At 36.1% G+C, this 27,394-nt stretch overlaps 1 protein-coding gene and 1 non-coding gene across 3 annotated transcripts; both read right to left on the reverse strand.

The window, feature by feature from the left end:
• Positions 1 to 4,663: 4,663 nt before the first annotated feature.
• TRNAS-UGA (transfer RNA serine (anticodon UGA)) lies at positions 4,664 to 4,745 on the reverse strand. Its single transcript has one exon. It is a non-coding gene; the product is annotated as a tRNA-Ser (tRNA).
• Positions 4,746 to 5,442: 697 nt separating this feature from the next.
• PPDK (pyruvate orthophosphate dikinase) lies at positions 5,443 to 18,653 on the reverse strand. 2 transcript variants are annotated; one of them, XM_010280885.3, is made up of 20 exons: positions 18,551 to 18,653; positions 18,312 to 18,368; positions 16,985 to 17,218; positions 16,672 to 16,809; positions 15,666 to 15,828; positions 15,269 to 15,504; positions 15,032 to 15,160; positions 12,840 to 13,019; positions 11,752 to 11,889; positions 11,021 to 11,185; positions 10,767 to 10,928; positions 10,512 to 10,601; positions 9,861 to 9,999; positions 9,014 to 9,191; positions 7,570 to 7,699; positions 7,220 to 7,348; positions 6,843 to 6,980; positions 6,272 to 6,349; positions 5,762 to 5,853; positions 5,443 to 5,672 (listed from the first exon to the last, which is right to left on the reverse strand). In XM_010280885.3, exons 1-20 carry the CDS (start codon positions 18,560 to 18,562, stop codon positions 5,630 to 5,632), a joined length of 2,631 nt encoding a protein of 876 aa, XP_010279187.1. In that variant the 5' UTR covers positions 18,563 to 18,653; the 3' UTR covers positions 5,443 to 5,629. The 2 variants fall into 2 exon arrangements, with proteins under 2 accessions (XP_010279187.1, XP_088759170.1); XM_088903044.1 differs by lacking the exons at positions 18,312 to 18,368; positions 18,551 to 18,653 and adding an exon at positions 18,223 to 18,231.
• Positions 18,654 to 27,394: the final 8,741 nt, after the last annotated feature.

The following is a 27,394-nucleotide window of genomic DNA, read 5'->3' on the forward strand; positions in this document are numbered from 1 at the left end:
AACGTGGCATTCCTAGAAATTCTCTCAACAACATAGGATGTTGGCCCCCAACAACTAAAGTTTTTCCCATATTTACATATATGTATATATATATATATATACTAGGGGTGCAACTTGGGCGGGCCTAGCCTGAGCCCGAACCGGACCAACCCGAAATTTTACATGAGATGAGCTTGGATTTTTAGTCCTTAGGCTGGGCTCGTGCCCAAGAAGTCGAGCTTTTTTATTTTTCGGGCAGGGCTCGGGACTATCCCTTAGGTAGCCTGGACCCGACCAAATTATATACATTTATACATATATATATATATATGTGTGTGTGTGTGTGTGTGTGTGTATGTAAGTGTTGCATACATATTTACATATATATGCATACATATTTACATATATATATATATATATATAAATAACATTTGTATAGATATTTTGCATATATATTTACATACATACATACATAAATATATATATTTGCATAAATACACTTATATATGTATAATTTTAGAGTGGGTTCATTGATCAACCCAAGCTCGAGCCCAACCCAAGTGCATCAAATTATAGGGCGGGCTTTTCTCGGGTTGGAAAAATTGGGCTTGACCTCGGGCTCAAGCCTTAAGCCCAAATTTTAGGTCCGGGCTTGGGTTGATCATAAACCTGGCCCAACCCGCTCGACTTGCACCCCTAATATATACATACATATTTGTGTGTGTGTGTGGGGGGGGGTGTTTGTGTACATTTGTATACATATTTACCTATTTACATACATATTTTGCATACATCTATACATAAATATATGTATACATATTTGCATAAATACATATATATGTATAATTCTAGAGTGGGTTCATTGACCAACCCAAGCTTGGCCCGGGCTCAAGCCCAACCCGAGTTCATCAAATTATAGTGCGGGCTGGGCTCGGGTTGGGAAAATCGGATTTGACCTCAAGCTTGGTCCGGGCTTGGGCCTTAAGCCCACAAATTTTAGGGCTGGGCTCGGGTTGACTATAAACTCAGCCCAACCCATCCGACTTGCACCCCTATGGGCTATTCCAATGGACCCCAAGATTAAGGTGTTTGTGTGGAAATGTTGTTGGGAGGCCAATGCAATTAAACCATCCTTGGTCAAGAGAGGCATTGGAAGCTATAATACCTGCCCTGTCTGTGGGAGTGAGTCTGAAATAATGTTCCACGCCCTCTGCTCCTGCCAAGCTACAAGCTGTATGTGATTTGGAAGTTTGTTTAATACTAGACTGGATTCTATACCTCAGCCCCCATCCTTTGAGCATTTGAGCGTGGTTTTCATCCTAGATTGATCTATGTTCCTCTATGGCTGAAAGAAAACAAGAACTACTACTTTGTTCTGTTCTTATCCTTTGGAATGTTTGGAAGGCTCGTAATGCTTTAATTTTTGAAGATATTAATATCAATCTTGTTCTTTTAATTTTGTCCATTAATAGGCAGTTGAAAGTGAGGGTGAAGACTTTCCAACTAGGATGACAAGAGTCTGCCCAACATAATCATAATCTATTTTGGTCTCCTCCAGAATCTAGTGCAATTAAAGTCAACATTGATGGAGGTTTTTGTGCATCCAAAGGGGCTAGTTTTGGTGTTGTAGTGTGTAACAGTGAAGGCCAAGCATTAGCAGTATGTTTTGGTCCTTGTAAAGCTACTTCCCCCTTAATGGCTGAAGCTTGGGCTATTTTGAAAGGTATTGATCTGATCAAAAGTTGTGGGTTTTTATCCGTTTGTGTGGAAGGGGACTGTCTCCCTCTCTTAAACCTTTTTGCCGGGGTGAGTAGCAGTGTTCCAACCAACATCCTTTTCTTGTTCAAGGAAATTTCAGAGGAAACCTAAGGTTTAAATGTTCATTTTAATTTTGTTAAAAGAGAGATGAGTTAGTTAGCCCATTATCTTGCTAAGAGAGGTATGAGTAAGTCAGGTTTCTTTGTGTTTAATTACCCTTAATGGATTGTAACTCTTGCTTCCCAAGACTTGTTGGAAAGGCTTGTTGTTTGATTTCTTCTTTTTAATATATATCTCTTTATTACTAAAAAACTAGAGTCAACAAAGTATGTGTGTTGGCATCGGTGCTGGGAACACTACACCGTTTGAGAAAACGGTTCTGGGTATGTGGAGTTAAAAGCACCATTTGCTCTTATTTTTTGTTTGGAAATGGTGCTGCCACATAGGCATTTTCTGAGAAAACAGCACTGGTTTTGTTTGGTGTCAATGTTGGCAACAACATTTTCAACATTAGTCTATATTATCCAATGTCCAAGATGATGCCACATCATTGCACTACTGGCACCAATGCACCATTTTCTTAGAAAACATTGAATTTGGTGTTGGTCCATACCATACTTTCCCAATTTCTAAGGCATGGTCTGGAGCAATATTTTTTCTGCAAAACGGTACCAAACAACAAGGCATTGTTTGAAGCACCACTTTCTATAATATGGTGTCTACGTGGAGCCGTTTTCTGAAGCAATGGCATTGATGCCAAACGCCCTCCAAATAAATAGTTATAACTAGACACCTCTTCCAGAGAAACCAAATGGACCCTAAATCATGTTAATCAATTTCAAAGAGGAAACTCAATTCCAAGAGGAAGAAAGGAGTACCCAAGATGTTGGGCAAATTTGTTCAAGTGTCCCATTTCCCCCCTGAAGGTTGTGCTTGTTTGTAGTGTAAATGTTGGACTGGTGTAATTAAACACTCCAGTCCAATTTTGTAGCCGTTTGGGTGGAGTATAATTAAATATTGAAAATCGATGTAAAACTCCACACACGTCGAGATTTACATTATAGTTGATGCATGTAAACTACAACTTTGATAAAAATGATATAAACATTTCTATATCTATAATCCCACTGTCTATTTACAATGATCCGTAACTTTAAACCAATTGGTGTACAATTCTATCAATGCAAGTGTATTTTTACACTGCATTCAAATATAGCCAAAAGCCCTAAATCACATAAATGGGTGAAGAAATGCTTCATCACCACAAGACCACAAGTAATTGGTAAGATGGCATTAACGAAAGAGTAAATGGAGATGAATAGACCTGGCAAAAAGTTGATCCAACCCACGAAGCCAACCCAACCCAACCTGAAAAAATTGGGTTGGTCATGAGTAAACCCATTGACATGTCTAATTAGAGCTATTTATGTATTGTTAGAAGCTTTCATTTTTAATTTTTACTATTTAGCCTTTACTCTTTATCATTTACTCTTTGAATTGTTGAGTGTTCAAGTTTTTTATTTTATTGTATGCTATGTTTAGAATTTTAAAGTTAATTCCTTTAATTTTGGGGCTAAGTTATGAAAGGTAGGTACTTGAAAAATCAAAATTTCTAGACAGCCAAGACCCGTATGAATAGTTCCTGGGGTTTTAAAAGCTTGATGGTGGGTAGGGATGTCTTGAAAGAGGGTCTTTGCTGGAGCATAAGCAAAGGGGAGAGATTGGACATTTTAGGAGGACCCCTAGATTATAGCTTGGCCTTCTTTTAAACCTATGGGTCCGAAGTTCAACCCAAGTCAAGCTAAATGGGTCAGTGATCTGATTGACACCCAAACAAATAAGTGGAGTATCCAAAAGATTACAAATCTGTTTGACTCAGAAATAGCCTCTCATATTGTGCTTTATAGCTTCCAAGACTAAAGAGGGGAAGATAGAATGGTCTGGACTCCCAATCCCAAGGTTCAATTCTCAGTAAAGTCAGCTTACCATATGGCTCAGAAGCTATTAAGTTACTCACATCAAACCTCTAGATAAAGTCCTTTGTCCTCAGCCCAGTGGAAAACTACCTGGAATTTGAATATCCCACCAAAGTTAAAGTACTTTGTTTGGAAAAGCTGCCTAATGGTATAACAGTTAAGTAGGTTATGGTCAAAAGGGGAATGGGTGGAGAGGCTTCATGTCCTGTGTGTGAAGGTGCTAGCAGTCCCCCCAACGCCACTGCAAATCTGTTGAACATGGCTTCCTTCCATAGATGGAACATTAAGAAACATAGTTTAGTTGTGAAAGCTCTTTCAAGACTCAAGACCTCATTTGACAGGGGACGCCAACGGTGTATCAGCACCATACCCTCTCTGGTTTCAACTGTTGAAGTCACCAATTCCTTGTTTCCAATACTCTCCTTATGGCTGCTCTGGTTTGCTTCAATAAAGACGTGTTCGTGGGTCAAGTGTTGATGGGTCTGACTGTATGCGCACTGGCGTCGAATTCATCAATTTATGTCCTCTGTTTTCTCATCAAGTCAATCCAATTGTGGCTCAGTGTTATTATGGTTCAGTTTTAAGGTAGAAGATAATGAATAGTGTTTTGTAGGATAATTTGATATTTTGAAAAATTTTAAATTGATAAGATAATTGACGGACTATTATTCTGTTAATAGTGGAGACTAATTTGAAACCTTTTAAAACTTTGGGTACTAACTTGATACTACCCCAAAATTCAGGGTAATAAAGTGAAATTCTCCCAAGCATTCAATTCAATTAAGTCTTCTCATGCCAAAATGCCTCCTCACAGTCACAGCTTGACCTGAAACCTGATGGATGGAAATCGGGTTGCTGGTTGAAGGATTTGGGCTTTCAACTGCAATCAGGTTCGGTCCCAGAACCCACCAAAATCAATAAAACAGGTTCCTCAAAAACATTGATCAAAACGTCGACAGCAGGGTTCGAACCTGCGCGGGCGGAGCCCAACAGATTTCAAGTCTGTCTCCTTAACCACTCGGACATATCGACAATGGATGAAAACCTTGGTTTCTTGATCTTTATAAACGAACCACCTAATTGAAAGAAATTTTCTTCTGGAGAATGCCGGAGGGGAGTACTTGGAAACTGGAATTGGAATGGTTGGAATCTGAAATAGTGAAATGGGTATCTCTACAATAGTTGACCAACCTGCAACTCTGTGAGTCCATCAGTCCAGCTTCAACCACCAGCCTTGTAAGTAGCCTCATCTGCTCGTTGTAGGCTAACAGAGGATTCTCCTACCTGTAGGATTTGATCATTGTGGCTGAGAGAACAAAAATCTACATTCTCTCGTTTCCTCTGCCACGTCCGTTCCATATTACCCTGCTTCTCTTTTTGGACTTGTTTTATTCTCCTAGGGTTGAATAAACAAGGGAACTGATATCTCACCGAAACGGCTAACTGGATGAATCCATACTCACCCACACTTGATTACAAGAAGGGTCATTGGATTTAGTATTAGATGGGGAAATCTCCATTTCCCATCACAAGGTGGGCGAAACAATTAAATTATCAGTTCCAGTTGGCTTTATCAATTATATATCATCACCGCCCAAGTCGTCATTTCTGAAGTTCCAAACAAGGTAAAGGATATCTGCACCCATCCCATTTCACATTGTAAATGATTGTCAACGCAGATCATGGAAGGTCTGGTAGAGTTCCTTTGGCCTTTTCTTAATGAGTAAGGTAGACTGAAGAGATGATATACTATTCATCAAAAAAAAGGGCTGATATACATAGCAAGTAGCAACTTTATAATCACGTCTTATTACATCATACAAGAACAACCCATAATTATTTACATAATTCCCGCACAAAGTTATCTAAAACAGCAGGTGGTTGCCTTGCTTTATTTTCCTTGATTGACTCCTCTCTCAAACAGCCACTTGAGCTGCTGCTAGCCTTGCGATTGGAACCCTGGCAATAGAAATCAAAATTTGCTTTCAAAACCCATCCTAGAATCAAATACAAGGTTAGATCAATTCCCACAAGCATTCTTTGCTCACCTGAATGGTGAACAGGAGACGTAGTCAAGTCCAACCTCAGCAAAAAATGCAACAGAAGAAGGTTCTCCACCATGTTCTCCACATATTCCAATCTGTTTATGAATATTGTTAATAAATCCAAGTAAGAACATATAAGGAAAAGCAGGCAACATTCCATAATGTTGCAGGAATTGGTTTAGTTCTTCTTTAAGCATGTAAATGATGCTAACAAAAGGGCAGCATCCATCCTACTCAGATAAGATCTTGTAAGGTGATTACAACAGTTTCACCAGGTCAGGTTCAAGTAGGGCCACCAAATATACAGAGTTGCATTGTTCATTTAACTATGGTGTTTGGGCTGAGTTGATGGAAAATAATGCATCTAGATTTGCAGAATTCCAGACACCATCATGGTGGGAATGCTGAATTACTTGAAAAGGCTAGCTAATGATAAACATATGAAATGAGACCTACTTGGTGATAGGAAGCAATCTCGTTAAATATTTTATAGCTTCAAGATTTAATACCAACCTTCAAGTTAGGCCTAGCCATGCGTCCTTTTTCTGTGGCAACCTTGATGAGTTGGCCCACACCTTTCTGATCAAGCACCTGAAATACCAAAGATGGGCTCATATAATCAGTAATTATAGTTGTAACTTAAGCCTCTTAGGTCACTAATCATTTAATATTTTGCAGTTCATTCTTATATTTATGGGAGAGTCTGAAAGGAAAATAATGCAATAATCAGCTCTAATGTTTCCCCACAACTTCCAAATAGGTTGAATTTTCCTACATGTCCAAGTTTGATGTAATGCTTTTGTTCAACCCACAAGAATACGAAGAAGGTTCGAGGTTGAACTTTAATTATCTCGAGGCTTGATCCTGCAACCTGCAAGTCATCTTGAGTTGCAACTTGTATGAAGCACATACAAGCTTCATTCAATCACAGTATCCACATTCTATGATCCCCAGAAGTGTCTCTTGCAAGTCCAGCTGGAAAACATGAATAGTTTGATCCAATTGCTTTGGTATGGTGGGTTCAACTAAACTTGAGGATCTTTACACAGATTAACTCAAATTTTACAACATTCATATACTCTACCTCAAATGGATCACACTTCAGAATGCCCTTTGCTAGGTATACGGGTAGAAATTTGCCAACATCATCTCTACTGTAACCAAATGTCATCTGTGTGAGGTCATTGGTCCCAAATGAGAAGAACTCTGCTTCCTTTGCAATCTACCATGTAAGTAGAAAAGTAAATGAATAAACTGAAAATTTCTTCAGAAAAAGTGCAATAAATGAAGGCCACCATGCTCCATTGTTGGGTCAAGGTTCTGAAATGCTAACCTACCCGACAAATAAATAAATAGATAGTTGGAGTCCTCGTTACTTTCCCATATACATTTTCAAGGTGAAGTTACTGAAAAATGCAACTGGATATGTTTATGAAAACAAGAGGGCCTATGTTCCTTTACCTCATCTGCAAGTAGAGCAGCCCTAGGGACCTCAATCATGGTTCCAACCTTATAGCTAATGGTTGTCCCCATCTCAGAGAACACCTTCTCTGCAACACCACGTATTAAACTGACTTGGTGCTCCAGTTCCTGCCAGTCAAAGCTTGAGTATTCAAAAACAGACCCTAAAAAGTAAAACGCTGTGTCGTGTCTTCCAAAATTTAAGACTGCTTTGGGAATCAGGGTCAATACATTAAATTTGTTGAAATAGGACATAGATAATAACATTTGTTTCACATTTTTTATTTACTGTTAAAAGATGAAAGAAAAATCACAAAAACAGAGTTACGTGAGAGAGATGAAATTCATACCTGAGGTGTTCCGATAAGGGGAACCATTATTTCAGGGTAAACATCAACACCCTGCTTGCTCATGGAAATGGCAGCTTGAAAGATAGCACATGCCTGCATTTCAGTTAGTTCTGGGTAGGAGATCCCAAGCCTGTTACACATAATCAAGAAAAAAGTTCATAACATAATACTTTTGAGATCCTCTTAAGTGCTTCCAAACTTCAACTAAACAGATTCGTAATTAATTACATTTCTACCAATTTGAACACATGGGGGCATGCATCTTGGACAAATTACATGAATTGAACTGGTGTATATTCACCTTCAGAAAACTACATACTGTTTAATCACTTCACTTGATGATTTAGATTGATTAGTTGACATTTTCCACCACAAGCCAAATTTACCCACAATAAGTAGGACATTTGCACCTATAGCCTTGTCATTTAGCAAATTTACATTTGTCCCCCAGGTCTTATATGTATCTCCCTATGTAATTAAACTACTTGCCTTACACTTAGTAGGTCATTATTCCTTGTCTCTATAGGCCATACTTATCTGCAGCAATGTTAGCTTGTGAATCAATATAGATCATGTGATCAATAGGCCAAATGTGCAAATATAGATATGGACAGGGATAAGCCTTTTCATCTCTTGACATTCAGGATTCATGTACACATGGGTTGGTATAAAGTTTTAATGCTGATCACAACCTGGCAAAACTAGTATACTTGAGCTAGGCAAGATATAAACTAAGAGTTGTTGGTGACATAATTTTGATCGATGAGGATGGAGACAAGGTAGCAGGATAAATTCAATACTAAAACCATGGATAGGTAATCCAAATCAAAAGGTTTTAATATAAATCAAACTAAGATGAAATATAAAAATTACACAGTTATAGTAAAACCGAGTACGAAGTCAGCGTGCATCTAAAATTGATGATCAAGAGATACCCCAAAGTAATTATTTTTTCCATAGGATTAGGGTGGGGTGAGTGAAATGGAGGTGTGTCTGGAGTTCTGTCTGATCAGTATAGATCAATCAGAACAAAAACATAGCCTTTATAAGTTGGCTGTATGACCAGAAATGTTGCAGGGAACATAATGTTGGGCAATCAAGAAACAATACACACATAAATGAAAATATCTAGATGAATAAGAAGTAATGCTAGAGAGATAAAAATGACTACATTCATTCTAACTTCGAAGTAGCTGCAATTTGTGACAAAATGAGGGAAAGATGATTGAGATGGTTTAGCCATGTGTATAGAAACCAATGTGGCAATGATTGCAATTAAGAATGAGTGACTCTGTGAAGGTTGAAGGTTTTAGAAGCAGTGAGAAATGGCTGAAGTACTTACAATTTGATAGAGCATATGAACCTTACATGCATGAGGAACTATAATACTTGAAAACACTGTTAAAAATAATAATGAAGAAGATTGGATACTAAGAAACCAAACCTGCAGCCACGGAAACCAAGCATGGGATTTACTTCTGATAGTTTCTCAACCCTTGCAAAAACCTCATCTTCAGTCACTCCAGTGTCAGAAGTTAGTTCACCAACAATATGTTCTATGTCACCTTCTGGCAAAAATTCATGGAGTGGAGGATCTAAGAGTCGGATTGTCACAGGAAGACCTGGAATGCCAATATCTCCTGTTATATCAACTAGAATTGCAAAATAAAAAATTGCAAAGAAATAAAATGCTCAAGGAATCCTAAGAAGCTTGTCACTGTAGATGGGGTGATGCAAGTCTAATCTCAAGAAACATCCCACAGTCTAATCTCAAGAAGAAGACTACAACTACAAATGTAGCATTATGTTTTCTTTCTGGTTAGTGCATAGAGAATTAGTTTTATACCTAGAATAAAGCACATCTGCAGATACAGCACAAGACATTTAAACTGTAGCGGTTCAGCATAGAGCAAAAGCTCGTATGGGAAAAGTTCATGTTTAGATCGTTTTCAAGAATAAAGGTTCAATCCAAAATTTGGTCAAAGAACTCAATACATAAATAATCAAAAACATTTTTCATGTGTAATACTATTAGTTAAAATCTGGAATGATTTGGCCTTCTCATATGTTATATATAAGTGAACCCGAATGTACCAACTGAATTATTCACATTATTCATTTTGCTGAATAATTTTTAGATAGTTCACCGATTCTTTCAAAACTTTGAAATAAAATCACAAGTGTTTTTCAGAACTTATTAAATCCAGTTGATAAACGCCTCATTTAAAACAAGGAAGAGATCTTACATTTTCTATCAACAACATAATTTTAGAGAAGGAAGATAAAAGTACCGTCCATTGCACGAAAAATGCCTTCAAAGTCAGATCGTTGATAAGGCAATAGCAAGTCTAGTGCTTTCTTCCTCTGTTCAGGTGTTGCTGCCATAATCATCTGTCTCACAGTCTTTATCCTCTCATCTGATGCAAAGAACTAGGATACCAAACACCAAATCAACAGCTAATCAAATGTATCAAATAACATGCAACCATTCATGATGGAGCTATGGAACTTATTTATTGGAGGCTTAAATTCTGCTCAAGCTCATGAACGTACAGTTCTTATCCTACTAACCTTCTTATAAGGAACAAAAAGTATGATTGCTCTTACAAAGTACACAAAACCCACCCTTAAGAAACTTTCTTGCCAATTTTTCCTTCCAAAAAGCAGCAAAAGTAATGTTCTCATAATATTTTAAAAACCAAAGGAACCAAAACAATAGATAAATTATCTTCTTTTCATCTTTTTCTTTATTTTACTTTTTGGAGGGGGAGGGGATGCATGGAAGGAGTTGGCAGGCACTCTACTAGGAAGGGTTTCAATTTTTAGTTCTCTCACTAAAGGAGACAAGATGGATACCAGCTCAACTTTTGTAAATATGAGAAGAATGATGTCACAAAATTTAGAAATTATAAAACAATAAAAGGTGAAAGTTCAGCATATACCATGTGTTCCGTTCTACAAAGCCCGATTCCTTCTGCACCATTATTTCTTGCTGTTTGTGCATCCTCAGGTGTGTCTGCATTTGCCATAACCTATCAAGCAGCATAGTCCTCATACATTAGCTGGAATTCTCAACCACATAACATCATCATCTATGTACAAGTAAATTTTAGACCCTTCTTTCAAACTTAAGTTTGAGAATATCTATCTTTAGGCATGTTAATCCATGTATTAGTGAATTGGTATCGAAACATTACCTTGAGATGGCGTATTTCATCGGCCCAAGACATGAAAGTCTGTAAGCCACCACTCATGGCAGCAGGAGAGAGTGGCTGCTTCCCCAATATCACTTCTCCTGTAGATCCATTAAGTGACAACCATTCCCCTTCTTTAATAATTTTGCCTCCAACTATAACAACCTGCTTTGTTAAGTAATATAACCCAAGTATAAATAGTGAATTCTTTTATATCTTAAACATCAATTCTTCAATTAATGAAGCATTTATTTCACCTTTTCACTGTCATTTACACGAATGTCAGAGCAGCCTGAAACACAACATTTTCCCCATCCACGAGCTACAACAGCTGCATGGGAGGTCATGCCACCTCTAGCTGTCAAGATGCCAGCAGCTGCATGCATGCCCCCAACATCCTCTGGGCTGGTCTCCATCCTCACCTTTCATCCACAAACAACCCATTATGGATGATAGTTCCAATTATAAAATTGAAAATGGCCTAAATGCTGATAGGTTTTATATGAAGTACTCATGGACAATAAATTTGATATGATCATTCAGGAACTTCCATAAGGAAATGCCGTTTACTGAATGCAAATAAATGAAAGATTAAAGATAAAGATAAATGAACATGCATGCATTCATACAAATTACACACACAAGCAAAGAAAAACATATATGGAAGATGAAATTTTCCCGAGTATATTATGGTGATGAGTCCATTCCAGAAAGTTCTTTTGACCAAAAATAGCACCATGAATCAATTATCACCTTCTAATAATATCACATGATTTTTACGAGTTAGGAAACAATCAGTTAGGATCATCTCTGCGTATCTCTATCAGCTTTACAATAGGCATTATTTTGGGTCTGCAAACCTTGTGCTAAAACAGTAAAACATGTAACCACCAATAAGGTATTTTCAAGTTTATCAAACTGGATATTCTCAATCAACCTATATATCAAGAACATAATAAACAACAAATTTTAATAGAGAAGAACATACCAAGATAACATCCTTTCCTTGTGAATGCCATGATTCGGCATCATCAGCACTGAAAACAACCTGACCCACTGCAGCTCCGGGTGATGCAGGCAACCCAGTGGCAATAACTTGCTCTTTGTAAGCAGATGGATTCTCAAACTAATCAAGAAATTTTTATTATCAGTTAAGCAGATATGTGAATACTTACATAAGTACACAAAACACATGCTTCCAAGTTCCATCAAGACACTAAGGTAAAAATGTATACACCTGGTATTGGGAGCTTTCCTGCTTTATTTTTCTGTATAGATAGATCTTTTTGCACCCTAGTTTTGGTTTAGACAAGGAGTCCTAACATAAACTTGAATCTTGGTTGGACTTACAATACCTTTTTTAATTTTTGAAACTATTGAAGTGTAGGCTTTAGTTGTTAGAGCACCTCGCTAATGTAGGAAGGTGTGGAGTGAGGTCTTACAAGTGCTCTGATGTAATGTACTCTTATACAAGATGAAGATGACAAGGCCCAACCCAGCCTGAACAGGGTTTGGCTCAGGCTTTTCAGTTTAAATTTTCAAGTTATGCCAGGGCATTGTATGATGGTTCATTTTATAGATTTTTTTTTCTCTTTGATTCATATGCCTATTGCTTTACTTGCCCTGTCTGACCCACCTGCCCAGCTGAATTGAATACACACATGATGCTATTGCAGAAAGTCATCAAGATTTTTACCATAGTATGCAGTGTGTCAACAAAATTTGTGAGTGAAAGTGCAATTATTTATTTCAGTTAATGCATATAAGCACAGGAATATCATGATTCAAATAGTAATATGATTTAATAAACTGATGAGAGACACAAAAGTGTAACGTCACACTTCCACAGTAATATTAACTTTATGCACCAAGGGTTGAGATGGTATCCTCAGCCCATGATGTTACTTCAAATACCAGTGTACTGTTTTCTCCAATATGAATGGCTCATAAAATCTAAAATCATACAGTTGATTATGGTAAGAGTCAATGTACACTAAAGCAAGTTATAAGTTCCCAGTTCTGTAGGTATGACAGTGTTTTCTTTTGGGGGGAATCTTGTGCAGTTAACATGTCTACCTGGGGATGAAGAAGTTGGTCAAGATGCTGTGGCTCAACCATCTTCATAGCAGAACGAGTATCAACAAGACCTTCTTTAACCATGTCAACTGCAATCTTTACAGCACCCCTTCCAGTTCGCTTTCCTGTTCGGCATTGCAACATCCATAGCCTATTTTCCTGAACTGTGAATTCAATATCCTGGGATAATCAAAGGAAACCCCTCTCAGTAGCAGCAGAGATGATAAAATTGAAAAAGAACATCATTGTCATCATAACAACAATAACAACAACGACCATAAACCACCAATCAAAACCAATCAAGTAATCAAAATATCCTGTCATGGTAGAATCACATGGATTCTGTAAGCCATACATGACTTATTCACAGTATAGGACACTAAAAATTTTCAAAATTACAGGATGAACCTTACATCCAAATTAAGAAAAACATTAGGAAAGGAATTTCATCTCTAGCTTCAAGTATAAGATTGGTTTATTATGTTTTGCAGTTTCTTCAGAGACATTCCAAGTTTATAATACATTTGGAGGCTTGCCTTATGTGGAAGCCATGTGTCTCACATGCTGATTCACATCAAGGTTTCTGACAGGAATTAAGATAAAAACAAATAATATTCAAAGTTACTAAACTGGCACTACTTCAAAATCCTCGTAAATCTCCAGCACATCAAGATTTCCCTTAATAGATGTTCAAGGTTTTAGAACCAGCATCGAACAAATTAGATCTCTTTTGGACGATTTATTAGCATCAGCCATCAAGATCACCAATTTCAAAGACCATTTGAGATTTTGTAATGTATGATTATGATAAAAAAGGGTATATAACATATTATATACATCAACTAAAAATTAAACATTAACCAAGGCAACTGCATAGATTCTATATCTGTGTCTCTGTCTGCATGCAAGTTGGCTCTGAGAGGTGTTAAGACATTTGTAATGCCTATAATATCTGTTGCAAGTTTCTACTTATCGTGACAAGTGAACAATCACTACATTGCAGCTTTGTCAAGTTGGTAATATCTGAGGGGTTCTGTTATAGAGCTAAGTATACATACATTCAACTACTTCACTAAAAGTCCTAACATGTTGATGTCGACGCGTATTGGGAGCAGCAGCAGCAATGATCCGGTGTTCTCATCCTATCCAATTCGGCAGCAACAGTCTTATCCATTCAGCATATTAGATTAGACTATCTTGTTATTCCTATCTTATCTTATTAAGTTAGTAGATTAGATTATCTTATCATATTAGATTAGGATTAAGAGAGACTTATCTTATCTTATCGGTTCAGTAGGATAGATTAAGGGAGTCTTATCTTATCTTATCTTATCAGTTCAGTAGGATAGATTAAGGGAGTCTTATCTTATCAGTTCAGTAGGATAGATTAGTAGGGAGTCTTCCTAATTAGCAAGGAGTCTTCCTAAAATTAGGACTCTTATCTCTTGTAATCTCCTATTTAAGGAGCTGAGAATATTGAATAAAGGCATCGAAAATTTCAGTGAAGAAGAGAGTAAGGAGAGTTAGGTGATCTCTTGGACAAATCACCATTAGGGCGGCCAAGATAGGTTCATCAAGAGCAGGGAAGAACAAGGGAAAACAGGAGGTTTTCCCCGTGGACCGACCTGTGATGAGATCCTATTCGCGGGCCCATAACACATGTGACCATTAGCCTGATTATTTCTTGAATGAGAGAAAGAAGGAAAAGGCATCATTAGAATCATTTTACTCCTTCAAAAGTAGATTGCAAAAATAATGTGGAGCTAGAGAAATGATTTGCTTTTCTTCCCTTCGGATGGAAAATGTCAATTGATACATTAAACTTTGTGTCAGTAATCAAATTTTGTTGTTTAACTTTCTTTTCTTTTTATTTACTCACTAGGTGGTCACTAGAAGAGAATCAGATATTTACTTGAATGAAGAGTCTGCTTCCTGGGTCTCAGGTCCATTAATGACCTGTGGTTTAACTTGATTAATTTAATTAGAACCCAACAGGATTTGTTTACAGTTTCCTGCCCTAGGAAAATCTCAGCCACAGTGCCACACACCAAGTTAAACTCCCTTTCTCAAACACTAGTTGTCATGTTCTCTAAGATAAAAGAAAGCATGTAATTTAGATCACAATGAAGAGATTAAAAACAAGAAGTTGTAAAACCAGTGAAGAAATATCTTCTTGTATTGGGAAACTTTACCATCATATCTTTGTAATGCCTCTCCAGAATTTCACAGTTTTCCACAAGTTCCTTGTAAGCTTCAGGCATGTATTTTTTCATGGTGTCTAGGTCCTGTGGTGTTCTAATTCCAGCAACAACATCCTCTCCCTGTTTAAATACAAGTTAATTATCAAATGACTCAACAAAATTATCTAATTAGAACAGATTCTCCACACATATAATAACAAAATTAAGATAGAAGTAGGATTTGTGCACCTGAGCATTGACAAGAAACTCTCCATAGAGCTTATTTTCTCCAGTGCTTGGGTTCCTAGTGAAAAGAACACCTGTTCCAGAAGTACTCCCCATGTTTCCAAAAACCATACATTGAATATTAACAGCAGTCCCCTTCAACCCAGTTATTTTGTTGATGCTCCTATACTTGATAGCCCTTGCACTATCCCAGGAGTCAAAGACTGCTTTGACAGCCAACTCTAACTGCTTCTTTGGATCTGCAGAAATATGTAAGCAAAATATAAGTGTTTGGGATACATCCTTGATGGAAATAACAGAAATCCTGTCACTTAGATAAATTGTTCAGGCAAACTGAGATCCTACTAATAATCCCAGAACAGACAAGGCTTATTTAAGTTTACATGGAGAGTCGGTGTACCTGAAGGAAATTCTTCACCCCTGGCTGCAACATAGACTTGCTTGTATTGTGCTACAAGCTCTTTAAGATCAGCAGCTGTAAGGTCAGTATCAAGATCCACTCCTTTTTCATCCTTCAGCCTCTCTAACTTTTCCTCAAATAATGAATGTGAGATGCCCATGACCTCCAAGCATTAAAAATAAATCAGAAGCTTTAAATAGAAGGTCACAAAATGTAAAGCATTGAATTAAGGTTCATAAGAACAAGAACAAGCATTATCACATGCACATCAGATGAAGTTTTTAGATTGTGGTTTTTTGGCTCAGTTTGGCAGGAGTACAAATACAATTATGTAGAGTGCAAAAACTTGTATTCTATATTATTTTGTATGTATTTGTACTGTACATATTTGTATTTGTACTCTTTCCTAATTGAGCCTTTTATTGCATTTCGAAGTACAAATTTGCAACCAAAATCAAGGTTTTAAAACCGTGATTATTGACCTGGATGGATGGTTAGACATTCGGCCCAGATATTGGTCAGGGTACAGGTTCCGTTTCAGCCCCAAACTGTTTTTCACCAAAAACAGTTAAATTGGTCAGTGACCCGCTGACCCTGGAGGTTGAGCCGTTGACCCATTCTTCGATCCACTCAACCCGAACAACGGTTTTGGGCTATTTTTCTATTTTAATTTAATTTTGTATCGGAGGCTGATCCATTCGATGTGGACTGTCAACCGCTGGCCAAACGGTTCCGGTTCCAGGTCGGTTCTTAAAATATTGACCAAAATGGAGTCATTTTGGTTGCTAGGCAAAGATATAAATGAGCTCATTTCAGAACTGAATTCATTTTCAATTTTGGCTTCAACAAAGAATTCATTTGATCATTTCCATTTTTTTTCAGAACTGCAGAGAGAGAGAGAGAGAGAGAGTTATAATAGTGTGAACATACATTAATTATAATTCTAAAATGTGATTTGAGTGAAATGTTGATTGAGAATGTGTATCACACATGAGAAACTACTTACAACGTCTCCGAACATATCCAGAAAACGTCTATAGGAGTCATATGCAAAGCGGTCTCCACTCTTTGCAGCCAAACCAGCAACCACCTCATCGTTGAGACCAAGATTAAGGACAGTATCCATCATGCCCGGCATGGATATCTACATGAACATGAACAAATTCATTTACAGCCATGCATCATCTATTTTTATGATTTATTAGATACACGTGGCGTGGCAAGAGGGACATGTGGGGCCAACCACATTGCCACGTGGAAGCTTCTGAACTAAAGGGGACCCAAGTAAGAATAGAGACAGGACAGGATGAGAAGTTTACCGCAGCCCCAGACCGTACAGAGAGGAGGAGTGGCTTAGAAGGGTCACCTAGGAAAGCATCCATTTGTTTCTCGACATTGCCCAAAGCATTTAAGATGTCCTCCCACAGTCCATCTGGCAATTTCTTTCCAATCTGTTGGTATTCTTGGCATGCCTCTGTTGATATCGTGAGCCCCGGCGGTACTGACAACCCAATGCTTGCCATCTCAGCAAGATTTGCCCCTTTCCCACCTAACTGCAATTCAACAACACACAACAATTTTTATGCTTTTGTAAATTATAATCACAAGCTGCACTTACCAATACAATATCGGTATTGCATGTGATATGGGCTTTAAATTAGGCCCGAACCCAACCCAATACACACCCTGGGCTTAAATTGCACGGTCCCGGGCCGTTTAATGAGTACTGACTTCAGGATCCACACAGACCCAAAGTACTGAAGACTAAAGACTAAAGACTAAAGAATGGGCCCCATTCCAAAGGCAAGCAAAGAATTAGAATGTTTCCTCATGCTCACTATAAATCAAGAAACGTGGGGCCCTGTTGAAAAGATCGATGATGATAATAAAAGTTAAAAAAACACGAAGCACAGTGATTGGCTGGTTATTCTGTACGTCCAAACAAGAAAATTGGGTCGGGACTTGTCACTCCTCAATAAACAAAAACAAAGCTTTTAATATTTAATTTACATAATTAATTAACCTGCGAATTCTCACATCGATCTGATGTTACATCTCACCGTGTATTGAGAACATCTCCCCCTCAATAATAAAAATAAAAAGTAAGGAGATGTTTTCAATGTGCGACTGAAACATTGTCATGCGGTTGGTTTGAAAAACACTCTGTGACTGTGAGTAGCACATCCAGACTATAGTTTGTAATTTAGTATAGTGGCTTGTCGTCGGATGTGACTAGAATGAAGGGCATTTGTTGAATATATCATATATTATAAACTAGAACCGTGTACTCTGAATTTCTTGTTTGGACAAAATTTCAGAAAACCTCTGAAAAAGAAAGCTTGTCCATATATAGCCTATATATATACTCTATAGTCCATTGCTAGGAACCGGCTAAAGTTGAGACTAGTTGATAGGCATGGACCTCAGCAGTCAGCACTGGCTAAGAAGCATTACCATTCATTAATGCATTTCCTTGTTTCTGGATGATTTTTTAGTTTTTTCTTTTATCAAAACCTTCCCATTGCATTCTCATTGACCAGTATCCAAATCATAAAACCAAATCCTTCATGCAAACTGCATGTATTCTGAAAATTAAGTAATCAAGTTAAATAAGAAATATTTGGATATGTATATATGGCTGCTCACCAAATCCTTCATGCCCTTGTTTCCTTCACTCCTTCCTTTGCCAAAAATGAACACCCTCTGTGTGCAAGTGCAACAATAACTAATCAATGAGAGAAACCCAAACGCACAGCAGACAGACGTAAACACATGCAGAATAGAAGAATAGCAGATGAAATTGAGGAATAAGGAAGAAAAACGCTGTATATTAACGCTACAACGAGCAGGCTGCGGGTAACGGCAATATGAATATTGAGTATTACCTTCATCTTCATTGTTTCTTGCGTCGTTGCAGCAAAGTTTAACTCTCTACAGCTTTCTCGTTTTCTCTGATTCTCTTGAAGCTGCCGGCCTTATATAAGTAGTGAGCAAGGCAAAATTTGGTGGACTACATGACAAATATAGCCCGCAAGTGGACATTAATACATGCACATATCCTGGTGACGTGTCTTTCTGCGGCGTTCGGACAACTGATACAGTGATACTCTCTCTTAAAGAGAGATGATCAAGTGGAGCTATAACCTACCCATGCCAGTACCCACTACTTCACCTTCACGTGTGGTGTGAATCATCGATATTCAGCAATCCTCCCTCTTGGCCTTGTAAAATAATAATAGTCATCGATATTCCACCCGTTGAGCGGCAAACACGAACCCTCACGTGTGACCGACCAACACCGTATCGCCAAATGACACCATAGCTTACGTTATGAGTCTGGATGTCCGATTGTCCATTGTCCATGGCTACAACAAGATTCCATCCCACGTGGGGTCCAACCATTAAACAAAAAATCTAATTTGAAAAGACGGATAGACACGTAATCCGATTGACACGTCATCACCCTAATCCTATTGTTTTATATGTGGCCCCTCACATACTTGTCAACATCTTCCTATTCGGCGACAGATAAGCATAAGGTCCATTCCTCCTTATTTATATCATCGGCTCCCTATGGACGAACTATGGAGATCGGCTTTCTATTGCCGGCTCGCTCCAGTCTCCAGCCTCCAGCCTCCAGCCTCCAGCCTCCAGCCTCCAGCACAGGAATCAATCACCCTTCACCGGTTTAGGATGTGTTTGTCCTGAGCCGACCGAGTACTACGAGCCCAAGCCGGAGGGCGGAGAAAGCTAAGAGAGAAACCACTTTCTGTGGGCGGCATGGCATATCTGATTTATCTGATCTGTGTGCTTGGTGGTTTTAATTAGGAATCGCAGCGGGGTGAATTCAGGTCGGGGCATTCCTCCTCATTTTCACCCGTTGGGTTTAGGGCAGAGAGGGGAAAAAATTTTGAATTTTTTTGTGCTGAGGCAATTATCTAAAAATATATATTATAAATTATAAGATATTTTTTAGAATAAGATTATGAGAATTTGGGGTATTTTTAGGATAAAATTATAAAATTTTAGGATATTTTAAAAACAAGATTGTGAAATTATAGGCTTTTAGGAATTTAAAGAAAACTGAATAGCATTTTAGAAGTTGGTAATAAACCTAAAGGTATTTTAATTTTGTTTGGAAAATCTGCCTATTGGGGAATTAATTATATGCCAACCCCATCCAAACTTCATTCTTGATTTGGGGAAAAAATGTTTTTCCTTTCCCCACCCGTCCCTGTTACGATGTTACGATGGGAGAAAACCCGTCTCATTTGGTGCGAGGCGGGCTCCGGTATACACAGACGAGCAAACGTAACTTTGACATTGATTGATTTTGTCTTCCTTTCTTTCTTTTTGTTTTGGGTCATGAAGGATATAGATTTTGCCCCAAATCGATCTCAAGCCAATGCCAATGCTAAATGATGTGGCTGGAGAACACAGACTCTTACTTGTGTCTATCCCCTTGCTTTGAGCATTGATTGGGACTCACAATCAGAATAAGCCATTATCAACTGATCCACACAAGGGAAGAGACTGTACTGTAGTCTCCTAGTTTGGTTGGACGTACTGATTCTTTCTTCGAACAAGTGGTAAGTTACAAATCAGAGATGGCCTAAACCCAGTCTAAAGGGGTTTACCCTACCAAAATAAAGCTCGCTCCAACAATGATATATGGATATAATATGGATAGGGGTAGAGTATCCCCAAACTGATAGATAGTTTTGATTGGCCATGACAGATTTCTTACGCGGCAACAATATAATAGATGGGTCGTTGATTCTTACATAAACTTATTTGAATTTTTTTAATGAAAGAAATATCTTTCTTATTATTATTTTTTATATTCAATGCATCAATTTATGTATTTTTTAAAGTAATGTAATATCTAAAATCATGTATAGAATAAAGGGTCCGTCTGGACACTTTGAAGTTACGGGCCGGGTGGATTCAGTGAAACATGAGTCAAGCAAGAGTCAAGGAATTTACTAGATTCCATCACCACTCTGACTCGAGGTGTCACGTTAAAATTTAAACTATTACTATCATAATACACACACATATTATAATATATATATATATATATTATTTTATATTTAATTTATATTATTTTATTTTTTTATTTATAAAAAATTTCAAATTTATAATTTGAGATTAAAAAAGGGTTTTTTTTTCATGAAAATAGCAGAACAAGGCACCTATGGCCCTTGGGATGCATAGTTCTCTAAAAATTACCCAAAATAAAAAAAAAACAACTAAACATTGGAGTGTAAAGTTATGGCTTCCAAAAGTTTGTATGCATTGCATATACAACCCGATCACCGGGTCGAACGGTTCTTGACCATATGGTGGGTCTTGAGTGAATCAAACCTGGAATCCAGAATCCTAGTTGGATAATGGTTCAAACAATTCAACCGGCTGAATCAATGACGGGTTGAAAACATTATGGCAAATGGAGTCATGAACTCAACTCTACACTCAACAAACCATGTCTACTACACTCTGCACTAGGGCCTTGTTGACATCCTCCTTTAGCCTAAAACTGTTTATTACAAGGTTTGGTTAATTTTATTATTTGGATAATAATAATAATAATAATAATAATAATAATAATAATAATAATAATTGGGCACCATTCTAGGTTGATAAAATAAACATAAATTATAATAACGAAGGATCAACAACAAAAATGGAAATAAAAAATAAATTATCAAGCTTGAATACATCCAAATGGGCAAATGACAAACAAACCATGACAAAATTGTAAAAGTGGAGATGTTGTTTTATGGAGATTAGATTAAATGTGTGCCTCTTTATAAAAATCGGGATGTGCCCAAATCACTTTTCTATTTTATTCTTTTTGTGAAGAGAATATTGGGGAGGCTAGTGTCACTTCAACCTCTTTTGTTCTTTTACAATATAATAATAAATCCTTTTTTATTGAAGATGACAGAATGGATGACAAAAGTGGTCTGCCCAAGGAGTTTGTTTATATGTATATATGTGTTTTATATAATTAGTATGGGTATATATATATATATATATGCTTTTTAAATTTTAATATCTAATAACGTAAAGAATATTAATTCTTAGATGTATCTGCTAAGGTGAAGTTAGGCCTGACTTTAACTTGTTTCTTAAGTGAATTTTCATATTGGGCTGGACCAAGGTTCAAAGTATCGATACAGGCCAATACACAAGTACTGATACAGGCGGTACATTTTTTAGGTTTTATTTATTTTTTATTTTTTAAAACCGGTTCAGAGGGATTGGTTTAAGACCCAATTATCCTCTGAACCAGTGCCTGACCCGATACAACTCTTGAAGGGATGTATTAAGAAGTCATCGGCACGATGTATATTGATTAATACGGGCCAATATATATCGATACTTTAAACCTTAGGCTAGACCCATCAAAATCAAAATTAAATAAAAAAAGACCAAAACTCACGTTTAAGAAGAAGTACAAAGCCAACAACCAGGAGACATAACACATTGTGTTTATTATAGTTGATGTATTAATTATATACAAAAGCTGCATTACTCGGTTGTGGGATGCATGCTAGAGTTGAGAGACGTGTATGTGTGTCGTGTGGGTAACATTAATACATTATTTAGAGTTGCCTTCAATGTATAGAGATTATAAACTAAAGCAAGTGACATATTACTTGCTAATAATAGAACAAGTGGATTGTAGAGAAGTATATAATAGAGATTTTTTAATGGTTTCTCCTTTTTTTCTGTTAAACCAAAGATAACCAGTTGTAGTGGAACATTTTGTTTTTATTGAATATATTAGTTAAAATTAATTGCTATATATGATATGTTTCCACTTCAACATTTTTACGTGCATCCATATTTTTCTTTACATAATCAATAGTTTTAAATTTCTAAATAAAAGAATTATGACAGCTTAATTATTTGGTGTATGTGTTGACCAACTTGGCCTCAAGAGTCAATTGGGTAGATGGGGGCTTTGGCCCAGTTTTGGAACTACAAATAATGAGTTTATTCTAGTTTTGATAAATACGTTATACATATTTTCTTTTTTTTTTAGTTTCATGGGGATACACAATACGGGGTTAGACTCTAAACCATCTTAGTCCAATTACAAATGTTATAAGATTCTTTTTGCTTTATTAAATTCCATGTATTGCAAAGGTCTATTAATATACATATGGGCTTGACTATGATATGGAAAAGATATGATATCTAAAAAATAATTATCAATAAACTGTTTGGAATCATAAACGTGGTAGTAAATAAGGTATTATTTATCAAAATTCATGGGTTGCTTTTGATTGGTCAAAATTCTTTCTATACCATGACAAGTATAAGGACACAGGTTCAGGTCTAAAAGAAGTCACTTTGCCAAAAAGGAAAAAAACCAAAGATTAAAACCATATCCATTTTACCCCTTTCAATATCCCAAATAGCTCAGACCAAGTAATCAATATATATATATATATATAGTTGGGTTTGGAATGGTGACGTGGCTCAATGAGAGTGGTGGGAAGGGGAAGGAGAGGAAGTCTAAGAGAGTGCAGGGTGGGGGTAATGGAGCAAGGAGAGAAATGTTGACATGGACTGTCAATGGGTCATAACCTTGATGACACAATGGGTAAAAGAGTCACATGCACGAAGCTTTCTAGCATTTGTGGCATTTTAAACTAAAGGATATGGGGAAAAGTGAAAATAATAGCTACTCCAAATAGACCTAGCAAAAAGTTGATCCAATTTGTGAACCCAACCCAACCTAACCCATAAAAACAGGGTTAGAGTCTCATATTTAACTACCTGAATATGATAATGATCCAACTTGTAAAAACTGAGTTGAGTTGAGTTGGATCATGGGCCAACCCGCTGACCCGATTGTCAGGTCTAATTGGCACTATTTATGTATTGTTAGAAGTTTCCACTCTTTAATCTTTACTATTTAGTCTTTATTCTTTATCGTTTACTCTTTGAATTGTTGAATGTTCAAGTTTTTTATTTTATGTTTGGAATGTTAAGGTTAATTCCTTTAACTTTAGTATTTTTCATGTATTTTTTTAAAATCCAATTGTTTTTAGGGATGATCCAAATTGACCCATGGGTCAACCCTAACCCAAACATTTAAGGTTAGGGTCTAGCATTTTGTTGGCCAACCTAAAAGTCAACCCAACCTGAAATCAACCCGAAGTGTGACACAACCACAACTAGACCCACCCAACCCAATTGCCAGGTGTACCTCCAGGTAAAAAGTGAAAAGTGTTTTGCTACTATAACTATTATGTATGTAACTACTATAACATTGTGAGGTGTAGAATGGACCCTATTGTTCAATTTCTTTAATTCTTTTACCGTTAATATGATAAGATATTCCTTATTCATCTTACTTCACATATGTTACTCCAGCTTTATCATTGTCATGACCAAGGTTTTAAAATGATAAAGACATAATTGAGGCGTAAGACTTAAAACTTAAGGAAAAATCAATTAAAGTTTGTAAATTGATGAAAATAACATATAATATGCTAAATTAAAATTATAGAAAGTACACATATCCATAAACTAGAAGTTTATAAGCAATAAGTTTCGTCTTTTAAGCATTAAATAAAATAGTAATTAATCAACTAACAATTATAAACATTTCACATTTTATGTAAAAAAAAAACAATTTAGAAGAAAGGAAACAATTTAGTTGATTTGATCTATAATAATAATAATAATAATAATAATAATAATAATAATAATAATAATAATAAATGAGAAAAATAACAAATTTGGGACATTACATTTAGAATGATAAGAAAAGTCCTACTCGATTTATTTAAAAGAAACTAAGAGCTTGATTAGTCTTTTTTGCATTGAACTCTCTTAAAACATTAAGAAAAATTAATAGAATTTGATCTGCCTTATTTGTTTTTTTTTACTTTTTCATTTGGCCTATAATTATTGAAGTGTTTTTATATGTTTTAAATTATAAATATTTATATTTTTTATATTAAATCACCAAGTAATCATTAATACCTGAGGCTTACACCTTTTTATGCCTCAAGCTACACTTTAGGCCTTGAGGTTTGAGGCTTAGGCTTCATTCTGATAAAGGCTTAAGCCTCACATCAAAGTCATGAAATTTAAGCCTTGAAGCAAAATTTGTACACCTCACCTCAAGGCTTAAGCCTTTTAAAATAATGATCCTGACTAGGTGATTGCAAGAAAACAAGGAGTAAGATTTACCTAATTACTCATATACCTTTTTATGGTAGATCAAACCAGGAGATAGAGCAAAGAATTGATTTGGGCACACCACAGATGGGTGATTTAATTTGATATGGGCACAGCATGGTTGATTTATTTTGATATGATCACACCACATTTTGCATCCCATTATGTGCATCGGGTGTTGATAAAACATGAAGAAGAATTTATTCTTTAGGTATTGTAGTATTTCCCCTCCCCCATTAAATATCTTCTTTCCTCTTAAATCTTGATTCACCCTTTTTTGGACTCTCTTAATGGGTATAAATAAGATTGGTTTGGATCAGGTTAATAACCAACTTAACGTTAAATATAGAACTAATCTGTACCCAAACTAATATTAAAATCCAAATTTATTAATTCAAATCTAACCAAATTTCTATTCAAATTCATGCATTTGCATGGATTTACTTGCTAGTAACGAACAGAACCATGATAGAAGCAAAGGATGACTATTCGTATCACATCAAGTTTTAAAAGAATTTAAGGGACTTTATTTTTGTAGAAATAAGGCTGGGCAAACTTGAACAAACCGAATAGATAGGATTTACCATAAATAGACATACATGAAACATTGACTCGTTGTGACTAGGGATGACTCGCCTGGTTATTCGTTTGAGATGGTTGAGATGTCTGATAAGCCACACCAGTTATGTTTCCTTCTGCAGAAATATTAAAAGGGAGAACTGTCCTTGAAAGTAGGTTAGTTGTACTATGGCCCCGTTTGCTTTTCATTAAATTACTTATCTGGGTAAATTTTTCGTAGGGAACACTTCCCCGGATAAGTGCATTTACCTATGTTCTTTTATTTCTCATGTAAATAAAGCAATGATTATTTTAGTCATAAAAATTCATTATTAAAAAGGGCATTTTTGTCCCATTCAAGTGTTGGCAACTTTACCCCTAGGTGAGAAAGTTATTTACCCACTTAGGAGATGGGTATCACTTACTATACCCAGGAAAATAAACTTTCCTTGGTCCCCACATAAATCTGAAAAAAGAATAGGGATTCTTGGTCAATGGGAACCAAAATCCCATTGACCAACTTTCCCCCCTCTCAAAATCCGAAAAAAGAACGCCCCCTATAAGGTAAAAAAAAATAGATATGGGGCATGCTTACAGGTATTAGGCCATGTTTGGGAGTGTTTAAGTTAAAAATAAGTGCTTATTGAATAAATGCTTAAAAACAAGTGCTTATTCGAATAAGCACTTATTTGCATTTGGCGCCCAACTTTTTCAAATGCTTATTTTAAAAAATAAACACTTATTTTATATTGGACATTTGGTAACCTTTTTCTCTAATAAGCATTTGTGACTATTTTGTCCTTGATTTTCTTTCAAATTTTCAAAATATACCCTTTGAAAGTACTTTTATTAAATTACTTGTATAAAAACACTTTTTTTAAAAGTACTTTTATGAAAACACTTTTACAAAAGCACTTTTATAAAAGTACTTTTACGAAAGCACTTTTAACAAAGTATTTTTGTAAAAGTATTTTTGCAAAAGTACTTATATAGAGTGCTTTCATAAAAGTTAAAAGTACTTTCATAAAAGTGCTTTCATAAAGGTGCTTTTATTAAGGTGCTTTCATAAAAGTACTTTCTTAAAAGTGTTTTCGTAAAAGTACTTTTTTAAATGTGATTTTACTAAAGTGCTTTCATAAAAGTACTTTTACGAAAGCAATTTTATGAAAGTACTTTTATGAAAACACTTTAATAAAAAAACTTTTATGAAAACACTTTATAAAAGTACTTTTGTAAAAGAACTTTTGTGAAAGTACCTTTATAAAATTCAGCTAGGGATAATCTTACAAGTGGTATTTTAAAATTCAACTAGGGATAATTTTGGAAGAAAAAATTGAATAAGTGCTTATTGTATAAACACTTAAAAAAGTTGGAAATTTGGGCTTAAATAATAAGACATTAATTTTAAAATAAGCACTTATTTTGTGCTTATTTTCCAAATACCAATAAGTACTTAATGGCCCAAATAAGCACTTATTTTTAAGCACTCACAAAAGCATTCAAGGATTCAAGGATAAAGCAAACAACTTCTAGAAAGTATGGTTTTCTCTATGGTTTTCTCAACAATTTCTAGAAAGTATTCAAGGATAAAGCAAACAAGATGAATCGAGCAAGACCCTATAGTTGTTTTAAACTTGATCAGATGAGCCAAAAGCATCAAATCAAAGGCCAATAATTTGTTTCAAAAAGAAGGAAAATTAAAAAAAATAAAAGCAGTTCAAGTATAGCATGCATGTTAAATTTATATCTCAAGCAATTATGTTAGACCAACTAGTGGTGGCTCGGTTGGCATGTTAGCTGGGTAGTTCCACCAGAGATGCAGTTTCGAATCCTGCTATTCACCACCTATGTTGAAAAGTTAGTGTGTGTTGTGTTAAGTACAAAAAAAAAATGTTAAAACCTACTAGTAAACATGTACATGCATTTGCACGTGGCAGTATCTCCAAGACAAAACTATTTACAAT

This window comes from Nelumbo nucifera, chromosome 4, assembly GCF_055504915.1.
Source record: "Nelumbo nucifera cultivar China Antique chromosome 4, China Antique-T2T, whole genome shotgun sequence".
Taxonomy (NCBI): Eukaryota; Viridiplantae; Streptophyta; class Magnoliopsida; order Proteales; family Nelumbonaceae; genus Nelumbo; species Nelumbo nucifera.